The sequence below is a fragment of the Mauremys reevesii genome, linkage group 13 (genome assembly GCF_016161935.1).
Source record: "Mauremys reevesii isolate NIE-2019 linkage group 13, ASM1616193v1, whole genome shotgun sequence".
NCBI lineage: Eukaryota > Metazoa > Chordata > Testudines > Geoemydidae > Mauremys > Mauremys reevesii.
The window spans coordinates 3,153,950-3,173,246 of NC_052635.1; the positions used below are offsets into that span (position 1 = coordinate 3,153,950).

Below are 19,297 nucleotides of genomic sequence, written 5' to 3' on the forward strand. Positions count from 1 at the left end.
CAAGCAACACTGTATCCTATGCATATGATCTATATTACACTCATGCATCACATACACACACACAAACACTCTGCCTTGTTGTTGTTACCAACTAGTTGCTTCCCTTAACTTCACTAGCCAGGTGAGTTAGATGGGGGGCGGGGAGAGCCAGGCTTCTGCCAATCTGGATCAATGCTCCCATGTTGACAAGACCCAGGGTCCTCTGCAAGACACCACACATTTATAGCAGCTTCCCTGTCATGCAAATCTGTACCAGATTCAAAATTTGTGTCCGTTGGTCCTTTGTGCTGCTTCCTTCTGGGTGTTGTCCCAATACTGTTCAAAGAGGGTGATTCCAAAAGAAGCTGCTTGATTCTCAACCACCCCTCCTCTCCAAGGCCATCAATATGTCTGCTCATCTTTAGTGAGCCCACTTGACAAGTTTGACTGTCCTTGGGGCTGGCTTCCATCCCCTCTCCAACCAGCTGTCTGGAGATGCTGCCTTCCTCACCTTGCTCATTCACACCTCATTCATTCAACATGCCAATTGATTAAGGGAGTGTGGGGAGGGGGAATCTTATTCTACTCCTAGCAAAAAGTCATTTTTCTTCTAGTTTAGCTATCCATGGGGGCTATAACATTATACCAGGGGCTTAGCACAAAGTTTTCTCTGATACAAAGTTCCTATATCAAGGGACTTGATACAAAGTTATATGAAAATAGCTTAATACCCGGTTATATGAAGAGGCATAATACAAAGTCATATGAAAGTTATGTGAAGATGCTTAATACAGAGATTTATCTACAGGGTTCATTTGGGTGGGGGTCTAGGTGTAGGTGGTTGGGGGTCAGTGGGGAGGGTGTCTGGGGGGCTCATGGGGTGGCAAAGATGCAGGGGAGGTGGGGCTTGTCAGGGTGAGGGTTTGATGGGTCTGCTTAACAGGGGAGCCCCAGCTGCTGCCAAGGGGATCCTCATGCTAGACCCCCCCCCTTTCCCCTATCCCATGGATCAGTAACCTTCAGCACATGGCCCCTCAGGGTAAGCCCCCTGGAGGGCCAGGCTGGTTTGTTTACTTGCCGTGTTCACAGATTTGGCCGATTGCGGCTCCCACTGGCTGTGGTTTGCTGCTCCAGGCCAATGGGGGCTGCAAGAAGCTGCGGACAGCAGACCTCTCATCCTGCAGCCCCCATTGGCCTAGAGCCGCAATCTGCCGAACCTGTGGATGTGGCAAGTAAACAAACTGGCCCGGCCGGCCAGGGGGCTCACCCTGGCGGTCTGTGTGCCGAAGGTTGCTGATCTCCGCCCTATCCCCTTCTCTTCCCCATCCCATGCCCCTTCTCCACCACTCTATCTCCTCCCCATCCCACCCGCTTCCTTCCCTGCTGCCTCTGTCCCCCTGCCCGGCCTGCCCCACCACGGGCGCTCACTGTTGTACGAGACGAAGGGTGGCTCCGGGCACACAGAAGGGAGCTCAACCAGCACGAGAACCCAGAAGCTGGTGTCCAGCTGCAAAGTCCAGGGAGCTGGGCAGCACCTTCTTTTTCAGCCTGACCCTGCAGCTCTGCAGTCAGAGTAGGTCTGCTCGTTCCACCCCCCTCCCCAAGGCCCCGCTCCGCCTCTTCTCGGCCTCCTCTCCCCAGGTGAGCGTGCTGCGGCTGTGCTCTCCCCTCCCCTCCTGCCCGCAAACAAACAGCTGATCGACAGCCGGCAGGGGGAAGGCGGGAACGCAGCAAGCTGTGAGAGGAGGCAGGGGAGGCGGAGCTTGGCTGCCCTACTGCAGCAGGAGCCTCAGTGCCAGGAGCACCAAGCTTCTGCCCCCCGCAGGAGAGGGGTGGGGCGGAGAAGAGTGGGCCTGGTCCGGGTCCCCCTGGAGTGGGGGCCCGGCTCCATGGCGCCAGTGGCTCCATCGTAAATCGGCTAGTGGGTGGCTGGATCTGGCCCACGGGCTGTAGTTTGCCCACCTCTATCCTAGCACCTGTTCTGTTCACTCCCTGTGGGGCACCTGGCACTGTTCACTGTCGGAGACAGGACATTTGGCTGGATTGACCCTTGGTCTGACCCAGTCTGGCCCTTCTTATGTTCCCAATTACAGTCTGGGCTCCCATAGTCCTAGGCACGGTACAAACACAGACCATAAAACCTCTCTCAGTCCCACCGAGTTTACAACCGGAGTGTAAATGGGAAGCGGCCTGTGACTGGGAACAGGAATAGAAACACGAATATAAATATCAGCCCCGCATAATAATCTTTCTTCAGTGTAGCCGGATCCTCCCTCGACTCCCCTCTAAAGAAACATTCCCAGACACGCCGCTCTCGGCCCATTTATACCATGGAGGGTCCACGGCGAAACCTTAACTCTGCCCTCAGACTCCCGCTCCCCCCCAGCCTCTCCCACCTTCACCCACAGGCGGGCCCCAGACCCGGCCCAAAGCACGAGCCAGGCTTGCTCAGATCACGTTCCTAGTGTCATGGATCATTTCAATGGAGCCGGTCACTGCCGGGAAGGGAAAGGGGCTTCCGTCCCCAATCCCCCCTGCACCATGGGGAATCTTCGCTCTCCAGCAGGTGGCCCAGCCCAGTGGATCCCTAGGACACGACCCCTCCCCAGACACCGACCCCCCTGACCGGACACTGCATGGCCCTTGTGCCGCTGGAACGGGGCTCCAGAGCTGAGTCCCCCCGAATCCCCAATAACACCTCACAATAGTCAGGCCCTCAAGGGTGAGGAAATACAGTCACTGCAGGGAGCTTTTCACTCCTCCCAGGCAGGGCCGCCCAGAGGGGGGGCAAGAGGGGCAATTTGTCCCAGGCCCCGAGCCCCACAGGGGCCCCCACCAGAGTTTTTGGGGCCCCTGGAGCGGGGTCCATCACTCTCTCCGGGGGGGCCCGCAAACTCTTGCGCGGCCAGGCGCAGGAGCTTCTTCTGCTCCCGGTCTTCGCCGGCGGGGGGTCCTTCCGCTCCGGGGCGGAAGGACCCCTCGCTGGCAAATTACCGCCAAAGACGGAGCTGGACCCGCCGCCGAAGCGCAGCCCGGTCTTCAGCGGTAATTCGGCGGCGGGGGGCCCTTCCCTTCCGGGACCCCGCCGAAGTGCCCCGAAGACCCGCGGCGGGGACCCCCGCCGCCCAAGACCGGGCTGCACTTCGGCAGCGGGTCCCGCTTCGGTGGTAATTTGGTGGGGGGGGGGCCCGCCGCGGGTCTTCCAGGCACATCGGCGGACGGTGGAACGGAAGGGCCCCCCACCGCCGAAGACCCCGGGCCCCTGGAATCCTCTGGGCGGCCCTGCTCCCAGGGGTCCCAAAGTGTCAGGAGGAGCCCAGCACCCTGTGCCCGGCGCTGCACAGACACAGGCCAAGACAGTCTGACTCCGGCACCCGGAGCCCTAGGGCGAGTCACTCAGATCACTGGCAGCAGGAGTGTGTGTCTCTTATAAAGCAGGGACATGCAAATGAGGGAGACAGTTTCCTGTTTAAATCTGAGCCTCTCTCTGCTCAGGCTGCACCCGGAGACACAATCCGCAGCCCCTGGGTCTGTGCAGTGACCAGCCAGTCCCTGAGAACTTTCCCCTCCAGCACCCGGGAAAATGGGACTTTTGCTCCTTGTAATTTTGGCTCTAGCAGCTTTGGAAGGTATTTTCCTCCTCTGAATAACGGGCAGAATTAGAAGAATATTGTGTTACCGCTGTTTTTATACCGATATTAATGGCCCGTCTTTATTCCCAGGTGTCCAGTCCCAGGTGCAGCTGGTGGAGTCCGGAGGGGATGTGAAAAAGCCCGGAGACTCTCTTCGCCTCTCCTGCAAAGCCTCCGGGTTCACCTTCAGCAGCTACTACATGAGCTGGGTTCGACAGGCTCCTAGCAAAGGACTAGAATGGGTCGCTTATCTCAACAGCGCTGGGGGTGATATACAATACATTGATTCAGTGAAAGGCCGATTCACCATCTCCCGGGATAATCCCAAGAGTGAGCTGTACCTGCAAATGACCGGCCTGAAGCCCGAGGACACCGCCCGCTATTACTGTGCGAGATACACAGTGACACGAAAGCGGTTTGTGATCATACAAAAACCCAGGCTGGGGAATCGCGCTTCTCCCGGCAGCCGCGTGGGGGCAGCAGTGACACACACACCGCTCCGGGCTGGGACAGGAGACACGGCACCCGGCTGAATGTAACACAAACCTCCCGGCAGTTTTAACCCTTTCGTTCCCGGGCAACGTGTCTCCCCTTCCTGCCCAGAGCCCCTCTGGGCCTGCGGTGCAGAGATTACTCGCTCCATCTGTGAACCCCAATCCGGAGTGAGTCCTGTTCTGAGTCTCTCTCCCCTCGCTGACCCGGCACGTTGGCTCTCCCGGGTTGATATGCTCATTAGTTCATTCACATGATCAGGCAGAAGGCCACTTCTTTCTGAACACAAAATTCTATTCAGTAATGAAAAAGAACCCCTCAGCTGTAGCTGATGTGACTGGGAGTAGCAAGAGATGAATTCCTACTTTTCATCCCAGAAAATATGGCATAAAGATTGGCTCAAGCCACTAGTGATGATAAAAAAGAAGTTGAAGTCAAATCTTCATTCATTCGTCCTATGATCTTCCACTCTATGTTCAAATTCTCTAGTCTATCCTGAGCACATGGCAGCCTCATTGCTGGTAGTGCCTCAGCTGGAGTAATTTTAAGACAACAGTCAAGGATCGCTCATGAGAAAGCCAGGGTTTTTTCCCAGGTTGGACTGATTTCAGTCCCAGTTTATTTTCTATATTTTCTAAGATATTCAGTCTTTTTGGACTCTTGCTGAAAAAAGAATATAATGCAGACAATAAATTTATAGCTTTTTAAAATGTCTTTTGAAGAGTCTTCAGCTTGTACTAGTGCTACTTAGAGTAGATGGCTTCTGCGGTGTGTATAGGAGAGATTAGGGTTACACTTTTCTCTGAGCAAAGCTTGTACTCCACCATGTCGTCCAGAAAAGTTTGCAGCTCCATCAAATGCGCAAGCAGCCATGTGTTTGGGGTCCAATTGACAAGCATTTAACTCTTCTAAGATGTGGGTTGCCACAGATGCAGCTGATGTGTCTTCTATAACTTGAACATCTAGAAATGCATCTACTGGCCTACCCCTGACATCAAGTTAATGTACAGAATAACTTAACACTTGATGCCCATTTGCATCGGTGCATTCATCAGCCATGTGTGCAATTTTTTTGAATGTGTTGAGAGAGTTCTTCACTTTTTCAACTGTTGAATCTTTCACTGTTGAACCACATGCTTCTAGCCCAGGGTGGGCAAACTTTTTGGCCGAGGGCCACATTGGGGTTGTGAAACAGTATGGAGGGCGGGGTAGGGAAGGCTCTGCCTCCCCAAACAGCCTGTCCCCTGCCCCTTATCTGCCCCCTCCTACTTCCTGCTCCCTGACTGCCCCCCTCAGATACCCCACCCATCCACCCCCCCTGCTCCTTATCCCCTGACCATCCCCTCCCAGGACCCCTGTCTCTAACTGCCCTCCTGGACCCCCTGCCCCTAACCACTCCGCTGGAACATCCCCATCCACACACACCCCCACCCCCTTTCTGAATGTGGACTCAGGAGGAGCAGGAGCAGTCACGCAGCTGGAGAGAGGCAGCGGTTTCTCTTTCAAAGCACCACTTCTCTCTGGTCGTCTGCGAGGCTGCTCGGTGCTCCTTCTGAGTCCTCCACCCACGTTCCCTGTGCTCCAACCACCTGCATTGCACGCCTGCTCCCCTGTCCCTGCAGGGGGGTGCACCAATGCTGAGCTGCCCAAGAGCCCAGCTCTGGGGTCCCCTGTTGTTGGGGGGCCCCGTGCCAGGGCACCCTGTGGTCATTGGCAAATCTGCCCAGAGCCATACCGCCCAGCTGGAGTCATCCACACAGCCACACTGCTGGCACGGCGAGCTGGGGGTGGGGGGAGAGGCAGCAGGGGAGGGGCCGGGGGCTAGCCTCCCCGTCCGGGAGTTCAGAAGCCAGGCAGAATGGCCTTGTGGGCTGTAGTTTGCCCACCTCTGTTCCAGCCAGTCAGTTGAGATTCTTGCATAAAGATAATGATAAAGTCAGAAACAGTATTCAACTTCAGGATGAACAAGTGACAATGCACTGAAAATTGGCCTCCAGTTTGGTAGTGTGTGGTATGTCTTGCTTAAATAGAAAGTATGATGTCACAGTTGTGTTTGTTTGAATGAACTGTGTTGTATCTCCAGCATTCTTAACAGCCTCATTAACACTCACCAGTGTTGTCCTTGGTCAGTGGAGACTCAGAGTTCAGAGGTGCTTTCACATGAGGTCACCTCCCAGTTGGGGGCCAAGAAGGCACTTTGTTCATTCCTGAAGCTGCTCACTGTTTGGTCTGGCCACTGTTTTTCATTGTGCCACTGTTCACTCCATTGCTCTGTTACCAATGGCCCTGCCCTGCATCGTCACCTTCTGCAGCCACCTGTCACTGTGATCTCGGTGAGTTGGTCTCTTGAGGTTCCACCAGCTCTCAGTGATTTCAGCTGAGCTCTCAGTAGGGGAACCTCACTGCTAGTGCAGACTGGGCATCTCTTCCACAGAAACACTGTCCCACAACAGGTCTAAGCACTGTGATAAACTCAGGACAGACAGCTGCAAGGAGGGTGGGGTAGAAATTAGTCTCAGAGGGTTAAAAGGCCCCTCCTCCCTATCAACCGAGGAGTGGTAACTACAGATCAATCCGGTTCAGCTGAGAAGGGGTTACCAGAGTATGAATTAGAATCAGCTGAGAGGGAACCACCTGAGGTCAGTTAGGATCAGCTGATTCCAACTAAAGGCTGCCTGAGACCTTTTTAAACCCTCCCCTGTTGGGAGAAGAGGGAGGGAGAGAGAAGGAGTCTTGTGGCCAGTAAGTTAGGAGCAGCAAGTCTCACCAGGTGAGGAGGCTGCATTCCCTCCCATAAGGGAGAAAAACAAGCTAAAAAGGCTGGTGGAGAGAAGGAATGGACTGCCCCTGTGCCACCAAGAGGGACTATTTTACCCAAGCCTGTCTCGCCAGGGCTAAAAGCAGTGGAAGCTGGGGAGACCGGGAAGGTGCCTTGCCAAAGCACTTAGACCTGATTATCAGTGATTTCAGCTCTAGTGGTCACTTAACGGAACAAAAGACTATCTATGGAGCCTAATCAGCTCTGTCTTTAAACAGTGGAGAGGGACAGGTCAGATAGTACTTGTCAGGATCGGCTCCAGGCACCAGAAAAACAAGCAGGTGCTTGGGGCGGCACATTTCCAGGAGCCGCATTCCGGCCAACAGCTTCAAAATTCCAGCATCAAGCCCCAGCTCTCCTTGGGCAACAAAGTGCCCAGCAACTACCTGGATGTGTTGGGCAGCGGCCCTCCGGGCTACTGCTACAAAGTCTGCCTGACACCGGAGTCTGCCAAGAGCCACTTCATGTTCCTAAAGCCTGAGTCCCTCCAGGAACAGCGAGAAAGTCACTGAGAACTCACCAGGGTGGGAAGGAACCCCCGAGAGGCCAGTAACACCGTCAGCGCCACCAGCCAGGTAACCCTGCGCAGGGACAGCTCTAGGAATTTGGCCGCCCCAAGCACCACGGTACGCTGCAGGGGGCGCACTGCCGGTCACCGGGCCCGCGGCTCCGGGGGACCTCTTGCAGACGTGCCTGCGGAGGGTCCACCCGAGCCGCGGGACCAGCGAACCCTCCACAGGCATGACTGAGGAAGGTCCGCCGGAGCCGCCTGCCACCCTCCCCGCAAAATGCCACCCCAAGTGCGCGCTTGGCGCGCTGGGGTCTGGAGCAGGCCCTGACCCTGTGCTGCAGTACAGCCGGTGGCGCTCAGTGAGGAGAGAGCACCATGAAATACCCCCCAAGGGTTAGCCCGGCTTTCCCCTTCTTCTCTCACGCCCCCGCCCCCTTGGAAATGAATCTGAGCCCGGGAGAAATCCTTTCATTCAGGCACAACGTTTTAAAGGTAACGGCCGGACCCTTTGATCAAGTGGCAGCAGGACCAGCTCCAGGCACCAGCTCGGCAAGCAGGTGCTTGGGGCGGCCAAGGGGAAGGGGCAGCACATCGGGCTCTTGGGAGGCGGGTCTCTCGGTCCCTCTCGGAGGGAAGGACCTGCCGCAGAATTGCAGCCAAAGTGCCGATCGCAGCTTTCCCCCCCCTCCCATCCCTTGGGGGGGGGGGCAAAACCCCCGGAGCTGGCCCTGAGTGGCAGTGTCGGCATTAGCACCCGTCGGACAGCGGGCAATTCTCCAGCGCTCCTTGTCCGTGTCAGTTAATGATTTGGGGAACGCCGGGCTCATTTTAAATGAGCGCAAGGAGCAGAGCGCTCAGAAGCAGCAGCCCAGCTCCTAGTAAGACTGAAACCCGGAGCGTGCCCAGGAAAGCCAGGGGCTGTCTCAGGCGATAACTGTCCCCTTTGGAGGGCTCTCGCTCCGCCTCCGATCGCGGCTGCACAACCCCGGAGCCTCCCTTCAAGAGACCCAGGCGTGACACGGCGCCGCAAAGCACGCGGGGATTTAAGCCCCTTGAAATGCCCCTCTCTGGTCTGTATTCCCCCCCCCCCCACCGCACATATCACAGGCGGCGCGAGTTACTCAGGCGCTTTGGTGGCCCAAGCAGATTCAGGTGCAGTCGTTGCCCAATGCTGCATCAGTACCGCACCCAGTCAAACAAAACAAAACAACAACATTGCAAAGTGCAAACGTGTAAAAGCCACACACACAAGGGGCTGGGTGGGAGCGGCTATTTTTTTTCTTGAGGCAGCAAAAAAGCTAGAGCCGGCGCTGCTCCCAGGGGTCCGAAAGTGTCAGGAGGCGCCCAGCTCCCTGTGCCCGCCGCTGCACAGACACACAGGACGGGACAGTCTGACTCCCGCACCCGGAACCTGACGGCGACTCAGTCAGATCATTGGCAGCAGGAGTGTGTGTCTCTTATAAAGCGGGGGCATGCAAATGAGGGAGACAGTTTCCTGTTTAAATCTGTGCCTCCCTCTGCCCAGGCTGCACCCGGAGACACAATCCGCAGCCCCTGGGTCTGTGCAGTGACCAGCCAGTCCCTGAGAACTTTCCCCTCCAGCACCAGGGAAAATGGGATTTTTGCTCCTTGTAATTTTCGCTCTAGCAGCTTTGGAAGGTATTTTCCTCCTCTGAATAACGGGCAGAGTGAGAAGAATATTGTGTTACCGCTGTTTTTATACCAATATTAATGGCCCGTCTTTGTTCTCAGGTGTTCGGTCCCAGGTGCAGCTGGTGGAGTCCGGAGGGGATGTGAAAAAGCCCGGAGACTCTCTCCGCCTCTCCTGCAAAGCCTCCGGGTTCGACTTCAGCAATTACTACATGCACTGGGTCCGACAGGCTCCCGGGAAGGGGCTAGAATGGGTCGCTGCTATAAGGTACGATGGGAGTTGCAATACTATGGAATACTGTATTGTCATGGGGGCCCCTGTGGGGCCTCGGGCAAATTGCCCCACTTGCCCCCCCCAGGAAAAATAAACATTTAAAAGGTATCACTGGTTCTCAGCATCAGCTAGTGCTAAAAGGCACCAAAGCTCATTAAAAGGGTTGGAGAAATATTTTCCATCAAAACTTTTTTTGGATTGAAAACTCAAGGTTTTTAAAAAGCAGAAAAAAATCATGGACAATGTCTGCTTTCCTTCAAAATGTGTTGTGGGATTTTTAATTGAAAAGCTGGAATTAGTCTGCCAAAACCTGAACATGGTTTGGGGTTTCAGAAGCGTGTGGCCAAATATTTGCTACTTGCTGTGTTTGGTTAAAGAAACAATTAAAAATTTCTGCTTAAAAAAAATCCAAAATTTTTGAACCACCTCAGCTTGTGACCAAACGCCGAAGCCCATCCAATCAGAGATTTTTCCAGGTTTCTGATACTCTGCTGGCTTCCTTGACTCATATCTGTCTCCATAACTTTGGGTTCATGTAGCTTAGAACATAAGTACATAAGAATGGCCATACTGGGTCAGACCAAAGGTCCATCCAGCTCAGTATCCTGTCTGCCAACAGTGGCCAATGGCCAGGTATCCCAGAGGGAGTGAACCTAACAGGTGATGATCAAGCTGAAGAGTTCTAGCCTCTTTAATCTTTCCTCGTATGGGACCCTCTCTAAACCCCTAATCATTTTAGTTGCCCTTTTCTGAACCTTTTCTAGTGCTAGAATATCTTTTTTGAGGTGAGGAGACCACATCTGTACACAGTATTTGAGATGTGGGCGTACCATGGATTTATATAAGGGCAATAATATATTCTCAGTCTTATTTTCTATCCCCTTTTTAATGATTCCTAACATCCTGTTTGCTTTTTTGACCGCCTCTGCACACTGCGTGGACATCTTCAGAGAACTATCCATGATGACTCCAAGATCTTTTTCCTGACTCGTTGTAGCTAAATTAGCCCCCATCATGTTGTATGCATAGTTGGGGTTATTTTTTCCAATGTGCATTATTTTACATTTATCCACATTAAATTTAATTTGCCATTTTGTTGCCCGATCACTTAGTTTTGTGAGATCCTTTTGAAGTTCTTCACAATCTGCTTTACTCTTAACTATCTTGAGCAGTTTAGTATCATCTGCAAACTTTGCCACCTCACTGTTTACCCCTTTCTCCAGATCATTTATGAATAAATTTAATAGGATTGGTCCTAGGACTGACCCTTGGGGAACACCACTAGTTACCCCTCTCCATTCTGAGAATTTACCATTAATTCCTATCCTTTGTTCCCTGTCCTTTAACCAATTCCCAATCCATGAAAGGACCTTCTCTTTTATCCCATGACAGCTTAATTGACATAAGAGCCTTTGGTGAGGGACCTTCTCAAAGGCTTTCTGTAAATCTAAGTACACTATGTCCCTCCCCAAACGCCCCCCAGGACCCCACCTTCCATGTACCCCTCCCCTGCTCCCTGTCCCCTGACTGCCCCAACCCCATCCACCCCCTGCCCCTGCTGAGTTCTGACAGACCTTCTGAATGCCCACAATCCACCCCCCATTCTCCATCCCCTGATCGCCCCCCTGAACCTCTGCCCCCTCCCTGTTCCTTGACTGTCCCCCCTACCCCTTATCCAACCCCCCCAGCTCCGGCCCCCTTATCATGCCATTTACCCCCACCTCCCCGCTCTTCTGGAGCCTCAGCGTGCGGCGTCCAGGAGTGACCCTGGACAGCGCTGCAGCGGCGTGGCTCCAGCGGGACCTGAGCTTCGGCCGCAGCTCACAGGCCCAGCCCCTTACCACGTGGCTCTGAGCCGGAGGAGCTCAGGCCCCACCCAAGCCTCGCTGCTTTAGCTCTGTCCAGGGCCGCTCCTGGTGTGCTGAGGCGCCGGGGAATGGGTGGAGGGGGGTGGGGATCCTCCGACATTCTCCTGGGGGCCGCTGCGGGGCCTGGGGGAAATTGCCCCACTCCCCCCCCGTGGCCCTGTCCTCGTCACCACTTCCTCTTCGATCTCAAAGCGCTTTGCAGGGAGGTCAGCACCATTATCCAGGCGACTGGTTGCTCATTGATTCATGGATTCCAAGGCCAGAATGGATCATTGCGAACATCTAATCGGACCTCCACAGGCCAGACAACTTCCCCGAAAATAATATCTCAGGCAGATCTCCCAGGGAGAAAACGTGCATTCTTGGTTAAAAAATGGTCAGCGATGGAGAACACACTAGGATCATTGGTGAGTTGGTCCAATGGCCAATTATTCTCACTTAGATATTTGCACCCTATTTCCAATCTGAATGTGTCAAGCTTCAACCTCCAGCCTTTGATTCCTGTTATACCTTTTGTCTGTCAGATTAAAGAGCCCAGGATTAAATATTTGCTCTCCATGTAGGAGCTGGTCCGATGTCAATGGCAGTCAAAGCTATGTCCCTTCTCAGTTCAGGAAGGTTTGGGTCTGAAAGTTACACAAATTCTTCGCCCACCCCTCGGAATCGGAGGATAAGAAAATGGATCATTCAGGGAAGGAGTGTGTGTGTCTTATAAGGAGCGGGATATGCAAATGGGGTGACACTTCCTGTTTAAATCTCTCTCTGCCCAGGCTGCACCCAGAGAGACAATCCGTAGCCCCTGGGTCTGTGCAGTTATCAACTAATCCCCTCAGAGCCTTTCCCTCCAACTCCAGGGAAAATGAGACTTCAGCACCATTTACTGTTCATTGTAGCAGCTCTGGAAGGTATCTTCTCCCCTGGAAAGCATTGGCGGGGCAAAGGAGAAGTTTATTATCGTTATTACTATTAATATGATTTATAATATCTTTCTATTCCCAGGTGCCCAGTCGCAGATCCAGCCCCTGGACCCCCAAGTTTATGTGAAAAAGCCCGGAGACTCCCTCCGCCTTTCCTGAAAACCCACCGGGTTCACCCTCAGCAGCTACTGGATGAGCTGGGTTCGCCAGGCCCCTGGGACGGGACTGGAGTGGATCGGGGAAATACACTCAACTTCAACAACCATCAACTACACCCAGCCCTTCAAGGGACACTTCACCATCTCCAGGGACAACCCCAACGACCTGCTGTATCTGCAAATGACCGGCCTGAAGCCCGAGAACACCGCCCGGTATCACTCTGCTAGGCACACAGTGAGCAGATTAAAGCTATTAAACACGGAACAAAAACTGAGCTGAAATGGTACAACTTTACCAACGTGCTGCAGAGGGCAGCAGTGAACTACAATTAAATGCCGATTTATTAAATTATTTACATAAGAACATAAGAAAGGCCGTACTGGGTCAGACCAAAGGTCCATCTAGCCCAGTATCTGTCTACCGACAGTGGCCAATGCCAGTTGCCCCTGAGGGAGTGAACCTAACAGGCAATGATCAAGTGATCTCTCTCCTGCCATCCATCTCCATCCTCTGACGAACAGAGGCTAGGGACACCATTCTTACCCATCCTGGCTAATAGCCATTTATGGACTTAGCCACCATGAATTTATCCAGTCCCCTTTTAAACATTGTTATGGTCCTAGCCTTCACAACCTCCTCAGGTAAGGAGTTCCACAAGTTGACTGTGCGCTGCGTGAAGAAGAACTTCCTTTTATTTGTTTTAAACCTGCTGCCTATTAATTTCATTTGGTGACCCCTAGTTCTTGTATTATGGGAATAAGTAAATAACTTTTCCTTATCCACTTTCTCAACATCACTCATGATTTTATATACCTCTATCATGTCCCCCCTTAGTCTCCTCTTTTCCAAACTGAAGAGTCCTAGCCTCTTTAATCTTTCCTCATATGGGACCCTCTCTAAACCCCTAATCATTTTAGTTGCTCTTTTTTGAACCTTTTCTAGTGCTAGAATATCTTTTTTGAGGTGAGGAGACCACATCTGTACACAGTATTCGAGATGTGGGCGTACCATGGATTTATATAAGGGCAATAATATATTCTCAGTCTTATTTTCTATCCCCTTTTAATGATTCCTAACATCCTGTTTGCTTTTTGACCGCCTCTGCACACTGCGTGACATCTTCAGAGAACTATCCACGATAACTCCAAGATCTTTTCCTGACTCGTTGTAGCTAAATTAGCCCCCATCATGTTGTATGTATAGTTGGGGTTATTTTTCCAATGTGCATTACTTTACATTTATCCACATTAAATTTCATTTGCCATTTTGTTGCCCAATCACTTAGTTTTGTGAGATCTTTTTGAAGTTCTTCACAATCTGCTTTGGTCTTAACTATCTTGAGTAGTTTAGTGTCATCTGCAAACTTTGCCACCTCACTGTTTACCCCTTTCTCCAGATCATTTATGAATAAATTGAATAGGATTGGTCCTAGGGCTGACCCTTGGGGAACACCACTAGTTACCCCTCTCCATTCTGAGAATTTACCATTAATTCCTACCCTTTGTTCCCTGTCCTTTAACCAGTTCTCAATCCATGAGAGGACCTTTCCTTTTATCCCATGACAGCTTAATTTACGTAAGAGCCTTTGGTGAGGGACCTTGTCAAAGGCTTTCTGGAAATCTAAGTACACTATGTCCACCGGATCCCCCTTGTCCACATGTTTGTAGACCCCTTCAAAGAACTCTAATAGATTAGTAAGACACGATTTCCCTTTACAGAAACCATGTTGACTATTGCTCAAGAGTTTATGTTTTTCTATGTGTCTGACAATTTTATTCTTTACTATTGTTTCAACTAATTTGCCTGGTACCGACGTTAGACTTACCGGTCTGTAATTGCCGGGATCACCCCTAGAGCCCTTGACGTTACATTAGCTAACTTCCAGTCATTGGGTACCGAAGCCGATTTAAAGGACAGGTTACAAACCTTGGTTAATAGTTCCGCAACTTCACATTTGAGTTCTTTCAGAACTCTTGGGTGAATGCCATCTGGTCCCGGTGACTTGTTAATGTTGAGTTTATCAATTAATTCCAAAACCTCCTCTAGTGACACTTCAATCTGTGACAGTTCCTCAGATTTGTCACCTACAAAAGCCAGCTCAGGTTTGGGAATCTCCCTAACATCCTCAGCCGTGAAGACTGAAGCAAAGAATCCATTTAGTTTCTCCGCAATGACTTTATCATCTTTAAGCGCTCCTTTTGTATTTTCATCATGAAGGGGCCCCACTGGTTGTTTAGCAGGCTTCCTGCTTCTGATGTACTTAAAAAACATTTTGTTATTACCTTTGGAGTTTTTGGCTAGCCGTTCTTCAAACTCCTCTTTGGCTTTTCTTATTACACTCTTGCACTTAAGTTGGCAGTGTTTGTGCTCCTTTCTATTTGCCTCACTGGGATTTGACTTCCACTTTTGAAAGGAAGTCTTTTTATCTCTCACTGCTTCTTTTACATGGTTGTTAAGCCACGGTGGCTCTTTTTTAGTTCTTTTACTGTTTTTCTTAATTTGGGATATACATTGAAGTTGGGCCTCTATTATGGTGTCTTTAAAAAGGGCCCACGCAACTTGCAGGGATTTCACTTTAGTCACTGTACCTTTTAACTTTTGTCTAACTAACCCCTCATTTTTGTATAGTTCCCCCTTTTGAAATTAAAGGCCACAGTGTTGGGCAGTTGAGATGTTCTTCCCACCACAGGGATGTTGAATGCTATTGTATTATGGTCACTATTTCCAAGCGGTCCTGCTATAGTTACCTCTTGGACCAGCTCCTGCGCTCCACTCAGGATTAAATCTAGAGTCGCCTCTCCTTGTGGGTTCCGTACCAGCTGCTCCATGAAGCAGTCATTTAAAGTATCGAGAAATTTTATCTCTGCATTTCGTCCTGAAGTGAAATGTTCCCAGTCAATATGGGGATAATTGAAATCCCCCACTATTATTGGGTTCTTAATTTTGATAGCCTCTCTAATTTCCCTTAGCATTTCATCATCACTATTACTGTCCTGGTCAGGTGGTCGATAATACATCCCTACTGTTATATTTTTACTAGAGCATGAAATTTCTATCCAGAGAGACTCTATGGAACCTGTGGATTCGCTTAAGATTTTTACTTCATTTGAATCTACACTTTCTTTAACATATAGTGCCACTCCTCCCCCTGCATGGCCTGTTCTGTCCTTCCGATATATTTTGTACCCCGGAATGATTGTGTCCCATTGATTGGTCTCAGTCCACCAGGTTTCTGTGATGCCTATTATATCTATAGCCTCCTTTATCACAAGGCACTCTAGTTCACCCATCTTATTATTTAGACTTCTGGCATTTGTGTACAAGCACTTTAAAAACTTGTCCCTGTTTATTAGCCTGCCTTTTTCTGAAGTGCCAGATTCTTCTTTATGTGACTGTTTATCATCTGATCCGGCCCTTACATTATACTTCTTATTCCTCTGCTCCTGACTATAACCTGGAGATTCTCTATCATCAGACTCTCCCCTAAGAGAAGTCTGTGTCCGATCCACACGCTCCTCTGCAGCAGTCGGCTTTCCCCCATCTCCTAGTTTAAAAACTGCTCTACAACCTTTTTAATATTTAGTGCCAGCAGTCTGGTTCCACTTTGGTTTAGGTGGAGCCCATCTCTCCTGTATAGGCTCCTCCCATCCCAGAAGTTTCCCCAGTTCCTAATGAATGTGAACCCCTCCTCTCTACAACATCATCTCATCCACGCATTGAGACTCTGAAGCTCTGCCTGCCTACCTGGCCCTGCGCGTGGAACTGGGAGCATTTCTGAAAATGCCACCATAGAGGTCCTGGATTTCAGTCTCTTCCCTAGCAGCCTAAATTTGGCTTCCAGGACATCTCTCCTACCCTTCCCTATGTCATTGGTACCTACATGTACCACGACCACCGGTTCCTCCCCAGCACTACACATAAGTCTATCTAGATGCCTCGAGAGATCCGCAACCTTCACACCAGGCAGGCAAGTCACCATACGGTTCTCCCGGTCATCACAGACCCAGCTATCTACATTTCTAATAATCGAATCTCCCATTACTAACACCTGCCTTTTCCTAGAAACTGGAGTTCCCTCCCCCGGAGAGGCAACCTCAGTGCGAGAGGCAACCCCAGCACCATCTGGAAGGAGGGTCCCAACTACGGGAAGGTTTCCCTCTGCTCCCATTGACTGCTCTACTTCCCTGGGCCCTTCTTCCTCCTCAACAGCACAGGAGCTGTCTAAGCGGAGGTGGGACAATTCTACAGTGTCCCGGAAAGCCTCATCAACATACCTCTCTGCCTCTCTCAGCTCCTAACTCCACCAGAGAGGTCCTTTGGGGCCATCTGCCTGTCCCAAGTCAGGGTAAAGGAGGAGGGTTGGGCGTGGGGCTAGCAACTCCACCCTGTAAAAATCAGCTTGCTACAGAAACGCCAACAATAGAGTTAACAGAGACTTTTAGCCTAGAAAAAGAAGGGTCTTCAACTCGAAGATGCATGATGCTGGGTGGTGAAAGCCGCGAGGAAGCCACTAAGCCGATCACCCTTCTTGCAGCCAGGAGGATTACCATCGGCACATGGAACGTGAGGACCATGTACGAGTCAGGAAAGACGGCGCAGGTTGCAGCAGAGATGAGGAGCAACAACCTGACCCTACTAGGCATTAGCGAGCAGCCAACCAACATCACCAGACAGGCGCTGCAGTGGAACACCCAAGGCAAGTGGAAAAGAGGCCGCCCAAGAAATACCTGGCGACGCAACCTTCAGGTTGATAGCAAAAAAATGGGCTATACCTGGAACCAGCTAGAGCGAATGGCCCAGGATAGAAGACTATGGAGATCTGTGGTTGGCGGCCCATACCCGGGTTGGGGTGACGGGCATGAATGAATGAAATCTCTCAGCTCCTCCAGTTCCGCCACCCTGGCCTCCAAAGTCCGTACATGGTCTCTGAGGGTCAGGAGCTCCTTGCACCGACTGCACACATACGCCACCCGCCCGCAGGGCAGGTAATCATACATGCAACAGTCAGTACAATAAACTGGATAGCCCCCACTCTGCTGCTGGGCTTCTGCCTGCATTGTCTCCTAGTTAGTGAAAGGGTGGTTTACGGAAAGTAGTTTTGGAATGTGGTTCGGTTTATAGGTTTTAGGGGGGGGCCACGGGGAAGGGGTTAGGGCTGGCGAGGGGCTCCCACTCCCTTCCCACTCTCCTGCCAAACTCCCTTGCAAAACTCCCTGTTAGCAGCCCCTGTTCGCAAAGCTCTCCGGTCGTTTGTGCGCAGCTTTATAAAGCCCTGGCCTGGCCTGAGTGAATGCCCCACCCACTGATTAAGGCTCAGCCAATTATCAGAGGCTTCGAGCTTTCAAACCTGCCTCCAACTGCCAGCCAGAGCACACGGTCTAATTTAATACCAATGCCTTAAATACTAATTTAAGGCATTAGTATTAAAGAGCGTGTTGGTGCACCTATCAGCATGTAAATATTTAGGGATTTCTATGTGTTTTAGTGATATGAGACAAACATTCTTTCAGATCTTGAATAGCCACTGGCATTACCGAGAATTAAGTGTGAAGTTAAATCCATGGTACTAGGAATTGTGCTGAACTGGAAGTGGTGTCCTGCACAGAGATGGGGTTACACAACTGCCTAAGTGCTTTCCTGAATCAAGGTTTAAGAAATTATTCTAGGGTCTAGATGAAATCACGAATTAATTTGCATCCTTGAAAATCATCCCCCGACCTACTATCTCCTTAAACTGTTTGGAATATCCCATCCCAGGGCCGCCCAGAGGGGGGGGCAAGAGGGGCAATTTGCCCTAGGCCCCGAGCTCCACAGGGGCCCCCACGAGAGTTTTTCGGGGCCCCTGGAGCGGGGTCCCTCACTCGCTCTGGGGGGGGGCGGAAAACTCTTGCGGGGCCGGGCGCAGGAGCTTCTTTTGCTCCCGGTCTTCACTGGCGGGGGTCCTTCCGCTCCGGGCAGAAGGACCCCGCTGGCGAATTACCCCGAAGATGGAGCGGGACCCGCCGCGAAGTTCAGCTCGGTCTTCGGCGGCGGGGGCCCTTCCGCCTGGGACCCGCAGCCAAAGTGCCCGAAGACCCGCGGCGGGACCCCGCCACCGAATTACCGCCAAGACCGGGCTGTGCTTCGGCGGCGGGTCCCGCCCGGCGGTAATTGGCGGCGGGGGCCCCGCCGCTGGTCTTCGGGCACTTCGCGGGTCCCGAACGGAAGGGCCCCCCGCCGCCGAAGACCCCGGGCCCCCGGAATCCTCTGGGCGGCCCTGTCCCAGCCCCAGACTGCTGTGGGATTTTACACAGCAATCTTTGTAAGAGATTGCTCACTCTGAAATGTTGCTGAGCTGTGCCTCTGAGCGCACTGGATCTCCCCTGAGAAACAACAGCTCCTCCACCCATTAGAGAGTTTGCTCCCTGTTTTCAAAGGAACTCAGCGTTGTGAGGTTTCCAACCCCCACGGGATTTGAGAAGTTACATTGCTTAAGCGAAAATCCTTTAAAAACTCCCCTGTATCAGAATGCATCAACACAGGGGCAGGGCTCAGCTTCTAAGGTCTATGTATTACTGTTAATTTTTATTATTTTATCCAGCGTTCCCATGGAGACTTTCATTTACCTTATTGACATTTTTATCTGTATTATTGCCTATATACAGTGGGTGTTGAAAATAATATTGACACTAATACTAAGAAGGAGAAGAGTGAAATAACTTCTGTGCAACAGATTTTTTTACAATTAACCCCACTCAAAGCAACGGGAGTTCTCTGTCACTTACAGTTACACACGCATACAAATACCTGCTGGGTTATAATCCTAGGCTGGAGATTTTTTCAGGTACTGACTGTCCATTTTCACTATATGACTTAGCAGAGTTTAGCGCTTTAGGACTTCTGGGCTACAACATTCAAAGCAGGCTAGGGGGTACCCACACCCGACTCCCATTCATTTTAAGGTGCTAATATAATAATCCTGTCTGGTCATCCAGCATTGCAAGGAAGAGTTTCAAAC

At 51.5% G+C, this 19,297-nt stretch overlaps 2 gene segments (V, D, J or C); both read left to right on the plus strand.

Moving 5' to 3' along the window:
- Nucleotides 1-3,470: 3,470 nt before the first annotated feature.
- LOC120380816 lies at nt 3,471-7,433 on the plus strand. The segment is given in 3 exon segments: nt 3,471-3,608; nt 3,702-4,026; nt 7,262-7,433. Coding segments are annotated over 3 exon segments (543 nt in total).
- Nucleotides 7,434-8,962: 1,529 nt separating this feature from the next.
- LOC120380817 lies at nt 8,963-12,579 on the plus strand. The segment is given in 4 exon segments: nt 8,963-9,091; nt 9,185-9,350; nt 11,252-11,282; nt 12,421-12,579. Coding segments are annotated over 4 exon segments (402 nt in total).
- The last annotated feature ends 6,718 nt before the right edge of the window (nt 12,580-19,297 follow it).